The 13,138-nt window shown below is 48.0% G+C and overlaps 2 protein-coding genes across 3 annotated transcripts in view; one reads left to right on the plus strand and one right to left on the minus strand.

Annotated features, from left to right (window-relative positions):
- Lig1 (DNA ligase 1) overlaps positions 1–11,445 on the minus strand; it is a 30,985-nt gene extending 19,540 nt beyond the window's left edge. Inside the window, exons 1-8 of one of the 2 annotated variants that reach the window (XM_051207635.1) lie at positions 11,365–11,445; positions 9,942–10,031; positions 7,280–7,415; positions 5,780–5,903; positions 3,407–3,502; positions 2,064–2,168; positions 841–966; positions 622–697 (exon numbers count right to left, since the gene is read on the minus strand). In XM_051207635.1, the coding sequence (XP_051063592.1) occupies positions 622–697; positions 841–966; positions 2,064–2,168; positions 3,407–3,502; positions 5,780–5,903; positions 7,280–7,415; positions 9,942–10,031; positions 11,365–11,429 (818 nt within the window). In that variant the 5' untranslated portion in view covers positions 11,430–11,445. Of the gene's footprint in view, positions 1–621; positions 698–840; positions 967–2,063; positions 2,172–3,406; positions 3,503–5,779; positions 5,904–7,279; positions 7,416–9,941; positions 10,032–11,364 lie in introns of both variants that reach the window. The other variant, XM_051207634.1, reaches the window with a different exon arrangement.
- A 1,678-nt stretch (positions 11,446–13,123) lies between these two features.
- The window catches only part of Zswim9 (zinc finger SWIM-type containing 9), a 17,352-nt gene continuing 17,337 nt past the window's right edge, over positions 13,124–13,138 (plus strand). Inside the window, exon 1 of the mRNA XM_051206994.1 lies at positions 13,124–13,138. This exon is cut by the window's right edge and continues 107 nt beyond it. The gene's annotated coding sequence lies outside the window, so the exon portion shown is untranslated.

Raw genomic sequence — 13,138 nt, forward strand, 5'->3', positions numbered from 1 at the left:
GTGGTATAAGAACGGTCCCATCACAATGAAACAACCACTTAGCAGCCTATGCAGAGAACCACAACTCTAATCCACAGTTATCAGGAAAGAGAAGCACCTCTACTCATTAGCCACCTAGGGCTGGCACAGAGGCCCTCGGGAGATCCCGATAAAGATGCTTGCCGATTCCAAAACATGTGCTCAACCTGGCAAGGTCAGTGTGGTAGAATCAGAGTGCTAAGAACTGAGGACAGAGGGCTGGATGGGAACCAGTGGACCGAGGGCCTTAAGATTCTGTCCTGGGGACAGTACAGAACCACTCTAGACAGATGGGTAGAGGAAAGGGGAAAGAAAACTCATGATTACACTGTTGTGTCACACAGGTGACCCTAGTCCTTTGAGGGACAGACTGGAGGCTGAAGGTCAGACAAGAGATCAAGCAATCGATGTGCATGCAAACTCTGCCCCTGAGCAATTCTTATTCTGCCTGCAATCTATAAAGTTTTGCAACAGGAGCCAAAAATGTCTAAAACACTGACCAATGGCCAAGCCATTCGAGAGGAGGAAGCCCAAGCTGGGGCTGAGTCATGGGATGGAGAAGGGAATGTGCTGGATGTTTCTCAGACTTGGGCACCGACTCACCCCTTGGTCTCTTCCTTCCCTGGAGCACCTGACTCTTCTTGTTTCACTTTGGCTTTCGTTGCTGGCTTCCGGGGAGCTGCAAGGGACGACAGGGAGTAGAGGGTCCCTACTCCTGACAGGCCCCACCTCCCAAGCCTTTCCCAGCCAGCACTGCCTGAACAGTACCCGCTACCTGCCACCTGCGCAGCCCAGAGGGACAAAGAGGACAAAGGTGCTCACCAAAGAAACTGCTGAGGGTCTTGGCGCCTCTGGCAGGAGGCTTGCTCTGCTCCCCTTCCTGAGGCTCCTGTTTCACGCCGCCCTTACACACTGGCATGTTCTCTGTCTTTGTCTGGGTTACCGACTCTGAAGTGAGAGAGGGTAGATGGTGATACAAACTGTTCCTACCTCTGCACTTTAAGACACCAAGGTTGCTGTGCCCTAGAAGTATAAAACCCAAAACCATTCTGACCTTCCTCCATCTGTTATATAAATGCAGGGCCTCTCTGGCCTGATGTTCGGTCCTCAGTGCTAATAAAAGCACGGCTTGCACTGGGAACAGAAGACTTAGGAATGGTAGTGAAAAGAAACCTCAGCACCCAGCTAAGTGGCATCTGCCTGGAATCCTAGCTGTTCAGGACAGAGTCAGGAGGCCTGAAAAACTACAACGCCAGGTGTGGCTCAGTGGTAGAAGACTTGTTTAGACTCCCCCAGTGGGGGCAGAGGGAGGGGGCTGAGGGTGTGGTTCAGTAGTAGCACAGCACCAGCCTAGAACCCACTAATGAGAGGGCTGAGGTGTGGCTTAGTGTTAAACAACTGCCTAGCCTGTGCCAGGCTCTGCATTCTACCACCAGCATCACAATTCAAACAGTATCACTTTTCTTGCACTTGTAGAAAACCAGATCTATGTCTTAAAACTGTCCTTGTAAATGTCACCTATGACACAGGAGTCTTAAGGACACCAGGGCACTCCTACTTCTGAATCTTATAACTAAGTTTAGACGTGGCTTGTAGTAACACCTTCTCAGTTCACTGTATTTGATTGGTACCTATGATGTCTAAAAGCACTCTATCTAAGGGCTCTTGTCTCTTTTCCCTCGTGCAAACAATAAACCCAATAGTAATAACAAAATCTGTGATTATTATCTTGGAGTTCACACGGAACCCAAGCTGGGAGAGTCTGTGCCTTGCTTTAAAAGGCCCACCCTTACCAAGCATTCGTGGCACATGCCTTTGATCCCAACACTGGGGAGGCACAGGCAGGCAGAGATTTGTGAATTAGAGGCCAGCCTGGTCTACAGAGCCAGTTCCAGGACAGGCTCCAAAGCAATACAGAGACCCATGTCTTAAAAAAACAAAACAAAAAAAAAAAAAAAAAAAATTAAAAACTAAAATAAAGGCCCACCCTCCAAAGGCAAGAGACACCCCAATCAGGATCATGAAGCTAGGGATAAACAACTCACCAGGGGACTTTGCAGGCTCAAGGGGCACTATGGACTTGTCGCCTTCCTTTTCTTCCTTCTGTTTTCCATCTTCAGTCTCTGTGACGCTTTCCACTGGGGTCTGTGCTTCTGGTGACAGACAGAAAAGTTAAATGGTGGTGAGGCCTGGAGGCACTCCCTCCCAGTAGACAGTCTGAGGCAGGAAGGTAACAAGTTCAAAACCTGCCTGGACTACATACAGAGTAAATTCAATCTTTAGTCTGGGCAACTTTGTGAAACTTTGTTTCAAAGACAAGATACATAATTTAGTAATCCAGAACTAAACTAGCCTGTACATTTTTGTTTACAAAACATACTGAGAAGTTATGCCCCTAGCAAACACTAACTTGGGGAGAATGTGCCTTAGGACACACATACTCCTTTCACTTGGGAGACACTCAGAATAGCTAAAATCTCAAACTTACAGCAAAATTGTTCACCAACTACAAATTGCCAATAGGAAATCAAGTCTCCACCAAATAATTCAAACTTGCTGTGGGAAACTGAGTCTAATTTTTTTTTTTTTTCTTATCACATAACCAAGAACCTGGCTGGGTCAGAGATTCAACTGATGGAATCACAGACAGCCCCCATGATCAACGGATCCATCCCAGAGGCTGCACTGCACCAAGATAAAGAGAACCCTCTCAACAGCCTGACATTCTGCAGTCTCTAAAGGAACACAGCGACACCCACTGGACACTAAATGAAAAACTAGGTGAGGGAATCTTGTAGTTTCCAATTGTCTCAAAGTAGGAGGTACATCTCAAAAGACATCCTTGGATAAACTCACTACCTATGAAAAATAATTTCCCTACAATTGGGATATATTGTATGAGAGTAGAATAAATTTAAAAAAAAAGAACAGAAAAATACAAAAAAAAAAACTTCAGCAAAGCAATAGTTAAAAAAATAATTGCCACTAAATAAAAACAAAATAAGTTATATACAATACTGACTTAAGCCAAAAAAATGTTTCATGATGAGGTCCTGTGTAGTAGTATGGAATATTTACTCATTTAACTATTGCTATGTGGACCAGACAGGCCTGAAACTGGCAGTGCTCTCTTCCCTCAGCCTCCTGAGTGGTGCAATTACAGACATAGGCCACCATGTCTGGTCCCAAGTGTGAAATGTTGACTGAAAGGTTTAGATGTCAGATCTGGAAGTCCAAACATCTTGCACTGCACACACCTTCCCTACCCTTGAAGGTCCCCGTTCTATATCACAGATAGGTGCACACACACACTCACACACGCGCGCGCGCACACACACACACACTCACACTCACACACACACACACTCCTCTCACCCTGGTCCCTCACCTTCTTCCTTCTTCCTTTTCTTGGCTGCTCTGTCTTTGTCCTCACTCTGCTCCTCCTCGGTGTCCTGAATTGTCCGTTTCGGGAGCTGCTTCCGAGCTGAGAAGGTAGAGGGAGCACTGTGCTGACCACGGGTTCACCTGTGCCTACCCCAGTGAGACCAGACAGTACATGGTCAATGTGGCCACTTGGAAGCTTCAGGATCCCCTTCCTCTTCTGTACCTGCCATAGCCACCACCCCAATAAACACCTCATTCTGCAAGCTCTGAATCTGTGGCCTTGAGTGAGTTATCCAACCTCTGTCCCGCCTCTTCTCACATTTTGAGAAAGGCAACAAGTACTAGTAAACAATAACAACCTGGTGTCTAAGGCTTGAGGATTCAACCACTACTCTAGCTCACATCTTACCACATGCTATCTTCAAGCTGCTTCTCTGCTCTTCAAACCACGCTGTATTCTCTATAGAAACATCAGAGTCAGAATTCCCACAGATGTGCTTTTCTACCTCAGGGCCTTTGCACATGTGACTCCTATCTGGGATAGTCTCCTCTTGCCTTTTATGAACCTTCCCTAGGCACCATGGACAACTGACTTCTGAGCTCCCATGACCACCTCTACCCCGGGAAGTATTCAGGGAACTGCATATGTGATATTAAACTTTAGCACTTAAGGGGTACGCAAACTGGAGAACTAAGTTTTAACCATACATTATGATCTGGCCACAATTTCAATTCTAAATTATAAGCAGTCTCTTTTTAATGCTAAGGGTGTGGGTTCCTATTTGAAGGAACTTGCAAACACGGCCCTGGCAGGCCTTGCCCTTCTCCCCCTGTTCCCTCTGCCTTGCTAAAAAACCATCGATTACACTGCGAAAGCCAGCCACCAAGATCTACTCCCTTATTTGGTCACTTCCTCCTCCTGCGCTGACTATCAAAGGTTCACTTATCCAAGTTTGAAGTCCAGCAATCAAAGGCCCCCTTTGGCTCTCCTAATTAAAAAACACCTCATCCTAGCATGGGAGTTCCTCCGCTACCTTTAAAAGCTGCCATTTTTCTATGTGTCACCTCTGTCTCCTCGCTATCCAGAGGCAGTCCTCCAGGTCAAACACCCTTCCTCCTTTCTCTTGTTCCCTTCCCCTTCTCCCTAACCCTCTGTCTCCTATCTTTGTCCCTTATCCCTGCCCTTTGTCCCATTGAGTCAAACCTCACTTGTGCTGAGAAATTGGTCTTGGGTATCCTAAGCCGATACTGAGTTCTTCACTATTCATCATAACTTGACCAAATCTGGAATTCCTAGGAGATGCATCTCTGAGCCTGTGAGGGCATTCCTGGTGAGTTTTAACTGTGGGAGACGCACCCTGAATTCGAGTGGCACACCCTACAGGCTGGGGACAGAGAATGTATAAAAACAAGGAGAAGTGGGCTGAGCACCAGGGCTGGTTCCTTCTGCTTCCAGACATGAATGCAATGTGACCAGCTATGGTCATGCCTTCCCAACATCATACTGTTCTCTCAAAGTGTAAACCAAAATAAACTCTCCTCGCTTCACGATGCTTTTGGCAGGTAGCTCACAGAACCCTAGAAAGTCTTCCCTTGGTGAAGCCGGCTCCGATGTGAAATGCTTGGGTCCATGGGCGCTGCAGAGGTTGGGTTCTCAATTTTAAGTCTGCAGACTGCACTGGCTGAACTGGTGAGTATCTCGATCTGATGGACCCGGGATGCTCACCTGCCCCAGCTTCACAATGTCCCCATCTCAAGCCACCACGTCACAAGTCATCAGAGCAGGCTGACAGTATCCAGGTCACATGTGGGCCTCTCACCTGGCCCTTCTCCACACCAAGTCTTCTCCTTCCAACCTGTCTCGGGCTGATTCTCTAGGATGTTCTCTAGTCTCTTCATTCAGTGTCCCCAGCTGTATTCCCTGTGCCGGGACTCCAGACCTAAGCGACCCAGATGTTCCCAACTCGTTCACACTACTTGAAATGTTCTTCCTTTCTCCTATCCCACCTGGCTCTCTTAGTTACCCTTTCTTCCAGAAGTCTCCATACTTGCACCTGTGTGAGTAACCAACACTCCCCATGACAATCACAATTTCCAACATGTACCGAGGGCTGACCGTGGGCTGAGCCAGGCCCATTAACTTTACATGCACCAGCCTTTCATCCTGGCCCCTCTGGGCAGCCGGCACTGTACTTCAGACCACCTGTTCCACAGGTAAAGTAGCCACACCTCTGCAAAGATGAAGTTGTTTGCCTCGGGTCACACAGCTGAGGGACAGTTAACCGTGCTCACCACCACAGTACTACCATCAGGGCCACTGGAAGGATGACTCCCATGGGCAGTACAGATGGAAAGGAAGGAGCTGGCCTGTCCTTACCAGTACGACGTTTTGGGAATCCTGATGGGGAGATTTCCATGGAGGGGCTACTGAAGAAAGGACTGTTCTCAGGACATGTGTCAGGGCTGGGGGGAGAGCTTTGTTTGGAGTCTGACACAGGCTTCTAGAAGAAGACAGGAAAAAAAAAATAAAAATAAAAAACAGTTCTAGAATAAAGAGGACACATGCACCACCTGGCAGTTGCAGCTCACACGCTTCAGAGCAAATGAACTCGGTCTCACGTCTACCGTCATTTCTGGATCCTCAGTCTCATCCCCACTCAGGCCACCGTCTCTCGTCTAGGTACTCATTTGACCCACTTTTAGTGTACCTGATTCATTCCATTACAGACCACAATGTTAACGTGCCTCTTAAAGTAACAGAATCTTCCCTTTGCAGCTGTACATCTGGTGGCCTAACTAAAGACCGTATCTACCAACCTCCCTTGGACTTAGTGCAATCATGGGCCTGGGTACCACATTTCTCAGCCTCCTTTGCAGCTAGTGTGCTCATGAGACTAAGCACTGTACTGTCAGTCTTCCTTGTATCTCCCACAAGGTGCAATGACAGGACTAACTCTTGCATATTATCCTGTGATAACATACACAATGGCATGAACAGGAATGGGCACGGGGACACACACACACACACACACACACACACACACACACACGTTATAAAAAACTTTTTACAGAGAAGCAAGAGTCACAAGGAAATGTGATCACAGAAATCACAGACAGAGATCACAGGCTGGCTCAGCAGATGGAGAAACAGGCTTCTAGAAGCATGGAAGTGGTCTTCCCTAGAGGCTCCAGAAAAGTGGCCCTGACCACAGCCTAAAATAATCCACTCCAGGTACCTGAACTATAGAATTATGGGATAATTGTAAAGTCGAAAGCACCAGAGGTATGCTCTCCATGAGGCGCCTGAGGCATGACGATGTCAAGGGGTTGAATGAGCCCCACAACCCAGAGAAGAGGCAGACTGGGACCCTGTATCCCAACCCTCCTGCCTGAAGTCACAACAGTGGAGATTGCTTGTCTCCTGGACAATGTCCCCAGTCTTCCTGCACAGCTACTGCACTCAGCTGCACGGGTGAGTAGGAAACTGGCAGGCCAAAGGTCAAAAGATGGCTTGGTGGGTAAAGGTGCTTGCTGCACAAGCCTGGAGACCTGAGTTCAATTCCTAAAACCCAAGTGAGAGTGGAAGGAGAGCAGAGCACAGAGTTGTCCTCTGGCCTCCTCTCACACGGCCGGGACAGACAGACAGACAGACAGACAGACAGACAGACAGACAGACAGACACACGCGCGCGCGCGCGCGCACACACACACACACACACACACACACACACACACACACGGCAGGGACACACACACGCACGCATGTACGCACGCACACACACGGCAGGGACACACACACACACGCGCACGCACACGCACACGCACACACACACACACACGAAAATTAAATTTAGAAAAGAAAACCAGCTGGATCCTACCTGGACTTTAGGAGTGCCAGGAGCTTCATCCTCCTCCTCCCCTTCGCTGCTTAGGACCTGGGCTGCCTTCCTTCCTGACCTCTTCACTGGAGAATCACTCTCAGGCACCACTCGATTCCTCTCCTTCAATGCCACCCTACATGGTGGGAAGGAGACGTGTAAGCATGTGGCCGGCAGCACGGGGGATACTGCCCAAAAACACTTGGCATCCCCTTCTCTTCCAATTCAGTTAGCACCTTCTAGGTACCTCTGTGACATTCACTCTGTTTTCTTTTGAGACAGTCTCGTGTAGCCAAGGCTGGCCTCAAACTCAGTACGGAGCAGAAGCTGAGTCTGCACTCCTGTACCTCACCAACGCTGGCAATATGGTGTGTGCCACCATTCTTGACTTTGTTATATGCACTTAAGTATCCTTCCCTCTGTCCCTCTCCATCCCATGCCTGGTACATCCTGAGTGTCCGTGTGGTGGTAATGTATCATAAAAAGCAGATGGATTTCTTGGCGGGGACCAGGCACTGGCTTGAAACTAAAATCCATATGGAGACATTCTATCTTAGTCACAGTAGTTTCAGTGCGGTACACAGTCACCCAAGCAACAGGATAACAGCCTAAAGTCTTACATGAAAAAGGGGAAAGTGTTCCTCTAAGTCACTGTCCCCTTGATGCCAGCTCATGGGGAGATAAGCATGATGGCATGCGTGCTGATGGCAGTCACTCAAGTGCTCAGCATCCTCAGAAAGCTCACATTCAGAACAGAGGCCACCAGGAATACCAGCTACTTTATATTTCCTGGTGACAGGCACCCATCCTACAGAACTTCTTTACAAAGAGAGAAGCAGGTTCATGCTCAGCACCACAGAAAGAGTTCTAAAGACGTTTGGAGAGTAGAGCAATGGCCATCTACTTGGTTCACCTCAAAACCCAGTGTCTAGAGCTATTTCTGGCACAGAAAATACCTGGGAGCTGTTTTATGAGCAAATGCATATATATAATCTCATGAACATAATACAGAAGCAAACTGTATACAGAATAGTCTCATTCTTTTGTTATCTAAAGGTAAGGTAAAGTTGTTAATGAATATGGATTACATGTCAGACATTGTGCCAGGCACTTGAGCTCTAACAGTGGCAAGCATGTAGACCCTGGGGTCTAGTGTAAGAGATTATGTATCCATTCATTAGATATATTAAGCATCTATTATGCCAACACCACTGTCAACTGGTCACAGTACTTTCCTCTAGTGGAAAGAAGCCAAAAACCTTTCTTAGATTTTCTTTTTAAATTGTATTCATTTATTTTTATATGCATAGGTGCTTTGCTTACATATATATCTATGTACCATATGAATGTCTAGTGCCTACAGAAGCCAGAAGAAGGCACTGGATCCCCTGGAACTAGAGCTACAGATGGTTATCAGCTACCACCCAAATGCCTGGGAACTGAACCCAGGTCCTCTGGAAAAGCAGCAAGTGCTCTTAACTGCTGAGCTGTCTTGACAGCCCTTAGATTTATCATCATCATCATCATGTGTATATTTGTGTGTGGATAGGTAGAAATGGGCACAGGTATTCCAATAGGCCAGAGGCATTGGATTTTCCTGGAGCTAAAGGTACAGGTAAGTATGAGCCCCCTGACATGAGTGCTGGGAAGCAAACTGTGGTCTTCTACAAGAACAGTTTGTACTCTTAACTACTCTATCATCTCTCCAGTCCCAAGGCTAAATTCCTACCCCAGTTCTGAGTTAATGTTTTTACAATTACCATGTGTAAATACCTCCTATGTTAGACAAACAAAAATACCTATGCACATAATTACATGCACATATAATTAAAAATAATAAAAGCAAATCTAAATGCATTAGCATAGAACTGTCATAGGCACAAAGAGGAAACAACCTAAATTTTCATCAAAAGCAAAATGATAAATAATTTCTATAGCATATCCATAGAAAGGAATATAACACACAAGGTTAAAAAACTGAACCCATGTTCCTAAACAAAAAAAGCCCTCCAAGTCATGTTAATAGAGGTAAGCTGATGAACAGTAATACATAATACATGTGACATGACCTAAGTAAGTCACAGAAAACAAGCCACCATATGCATTTTCACAAAGCAATGCATACATCACAGTGACCTACCTCACCATCATAGCTTGACTCCTGCAAGTGCAGAGAGCCTTTTCCATAGTAAACAGTATGTTACATATGGCATATCCGTCTACTCACTGACCCCATGCAGAAAGCACGTTGGATATTAGACACCTTTTCACTGATGAGGAAGCTAGGATATTGGAAGTGAAGTCTCTGCTCAACATCTCAATCTGGGGATTATGAACTAAATGTATTCATGTTCATGCTCTGGCTCAAGGGTTGATCATGTTACCCAAACAAGGCCACACAACATCTTTCCTGAGACTGTATGAACCAAAATGTGGCCAGCATCTCTACCTCATGAGCAGGGTCTGGTCTAGAATGAAGGCAAAGCATATGGGAACAGAGCCCTGACAAGAGCTTCCAAGTCCTAGACTCAGCTGTACCTGAAGCTGAACCCGCCTTCTGGCTATCAGATATAGAAAGTGTTATTTTAAGGCCTTTAACACATGCAAACAAAAAAATCTTGACTGCTAAAGGTATACGCCCTGCCCGAGTCCCCTTACATACTTTGGAGAAGGCTCCTTCTCTTTGATGCTGTTGGCTGTCTCCTTCTCCGGCTTCTTTGCTTTACCCTCTTTTGTGGGCTGGAAAAATGACCTGGAGGAGTACAAGGGGAAGAGACATTAATAGCACCGATGCCCCGGCCACCTAGGCCCACCTGCAGCTCCAGACACCCATCCCCAGCCACGCAGATTGCTCTACTTTTGTATAGCCTTAAGCTGGGGTACATACACCAGGGATGTGGCTTAGTGGTAGAAGGCTTCCCTGGCCTCTAGGTAAAGGGCAAGAAAAGAAAAGAAGAGAAAGCATTTGAATAAAGAGCTGTCATCCCAGGACAGACCAAACCCAGGTTTCCTATCCCATGAGTAAGCAGGGATTTGTGCCTCCTGGGTTTCTACAGGGGAAGTCCAGGTCTCTGACGTACCACCCCCCCCCGGGCTTCTCTCAGTACAGGACAGGAGTGGCCTACACTTACACCTATGACACATGGACACATGACTTAGGCCTCACCAATTAATAGGTGTACCGCACACCTACAGTTCAGCATGCGTTTGTCCCAAGCCAAGATTTGACTCTGGATATTGCTGGGTTAGAAAGGAAAGATTGCTGATCTTGGGAGGAGAGCCAGCCTGAGGCAGACGACATCAAAGGTAACAGAGCTGACCAGAGACAGACCATGACAACATTTCGGTTGCTGCATCAGCCCAGCCTGAAGTTGCACACTGCAACTATGGAAACCAAGTATGTTTCTCTCTCATGTTCCTAAAGGCACCTTGCATTAGTAGAGGGTTCTGAACTGGCACTGAGGCGGTACTATGCACTGAAAAAGGTTTGGTGCATGCCTAACTTTTGCTCACTTAGATATCAAAAGCAAATCCCAGATCCCTACATCGTCAAAACCAAAACCATCTCCAGACACTGCCAGGAGGCAAAACTAAGAGCCACTACACTAGGGACCAGTACCCTGCCACTAAAGTTAATCAACAGGCTGACTGGTTCATTACTTTCTCCCATGTCCCACTTCCCACTCTCCAGACTACTCGGTGCTAGGAAATTTCAACTTGAAGTCTCACTGTAGGTCATCTCAGAAAATGCAGATTTGAAGCAAAAAGCCCAGAGTTTAGAAAGCATATTACGTAGACACAACCTCTTGCAGGGAAGAGGAAGCTCAGAAAGTTACAAGACTCACAAGCCCCTCCCCTAAGGTTTATATATTCAACAATTGCTTGGGGGGGGGGGGCTTTGTGTTGCCAACTTTCTTATAAGTGACATCAATAAACTCACTGGTCCACTAAGCTAAACTGTGGTGGAATCCTTTCTTTGTTTGGCTGGTCAGTGTGGTGCCCTATCTGCAGTTAATGAATGTTCGTTCTCATTTTCCCAGGAAAAGTCACAACCCAAAGTGCCTGGAGCGTGGCAGGGACCTTACATAATACTTCTCTGCATGGTGGTGGCAGAGTTCTCCCCTTTCCTCTCTTGCTCTTTTTTTCTCATTAGTTGTACCTGAAAAACAAATGCAGAGACCTGCTAAGGAGACTGGCTGTGAGAGTGGGGGAAATAAAAAACAAATGCAATCAGGGGCTGCAGAGATAGCTCAGTGGGTAAGAGTTTGCTATAAAAGCAAGAGGATATACGTTTGAATCCCAACATCAATGTTAAAAAAAGACAACAGAGAGAGGCATGGCTGTACATGCCTGTAAATCCAGTACTGTGGGGTGGACACAAGGAGAGAAAGGCAGATCCCAGAAGCTCACTGGCCAAACAGACAGGCTGGTCAGAACAGTGACCTTCAGTAAGGCAGAGTAATATATGCACACATGGGCCTGGATTACCTCCCATACACTCACGTGCATTACCAAACACATCACATACATAACCCCTGGTACATACATACATATACACACACCAGGAAATAGCTGAACAATCAGAAATATGCATTTCCTCTTCAGAAAACAACACCCAATTTTATAAACCAATATGAAACTTTTAATTAAGATTTACTATTAAGGTATAAAAATCTCCAAATCAGCAAAAGGGGAAGTGTCCTTTCCCATATGGTGCCTGCTTTCCATCTAATATGAAAAATTCACTGAGTATGTAGATTTTTTTTCAAGTTTTTATTCTTTGAAAGTTAAATTTCTTCATTCTCCCCCACCTTTCCCCCCCACCACACACACCGTATGGTACTGGGGATAGAATCCAGGCAGGGTCTGGTGCTCCCAGGCAAGCAAGCACTCTTTGGCTGCCTGCCAGCTTCCCTTTCCAAACGCCCCTCCTCACCTTGACAATCTCCTTCTGCTCTTGCTATCCAAGTTTCTCAGCCTCCCCAACTCCACACACACTAAGCCACAAGCTCTGACCCACCCCTAAGTGTTTCCAGGCCTCACCTCCAGATCTCGGGTCTTGTGCTACCCATGCCCAGGCCTGTGTCCCTCCCTCCCTGGCAGCCTACCACCTCCCCTATTACCTGACTCTTGACACTCATCATGCCAAGCTTCTCTCGCCTTCAGCCAGGAACTCTGCCTGGCCAGTGACGTCGCGTGGCTCTCACACTACCCAAGAATCCGCCCGGCCCAATCACCCCTAGCATCCCACACTGATTGACAGCTGGCGTCCAGTGTCAAGTAACACTGCACACTTAAATCTTCCCTCCGGGGCCAGGCAGCCCCGCCCCACCGGACGCGTCCAATCCCAGTGGCCACGCCCACCCGCGGGTTTCTCCCGGGCCCCGCCCCTTCATCAAGGCCTCCTCCCGGTGCCGGCGGACGCGGCACTCCTAGCCCGCTGCGGCCCGCGTCCACCAGCAGAGCCGGCAGCTCTCCTTCCAACCCAGCTCCCCGCTGCCCTCGCCCCGCACGCTCGGCCGCCGCGATGTCCCCACGCTCGCTCCGCCGCCCACACCCGGAACCCGGCGAGGTGCACCGGCAACAAGCGCTCGGGACGCTCGCCGCCCCCAGCCCCAGCCACACTCACGCTCCCACGGCCCCACTTGCCTCTCGAGCCACCTCACCGGTCGCTGCGCTTGCTTGCTTGCTTGCTTGCTCGGCGACGCGCGCCCGAAAGCCCTAAATTCGCGCCACACGGATTTCGCGCGCAGACTTTGGCGGGCGGGCGGGGTTGAGGGTGGAGACGGCTGTGGGCGGGGCCGGGCGCTCCGGGCGCCGCCATTGTCGCCCGGAGGCTGCTGGGAGTTGTAGTCTGCG

This window comes from Phodopus roborovskii, unplaced genomic scaffold, assembly GCF_943737965.1.
Source record: "Phodopus roborovskii unplaced genomic scaffold, PHOROB, whole genome shotgun sequence".
Classification (NCBI taxonomy): Eukaryota; Metazoa; Chordata; class Mammalia; order Rodentia; family Cricetidae; genus Phodopus; species Phodopus roborovskii.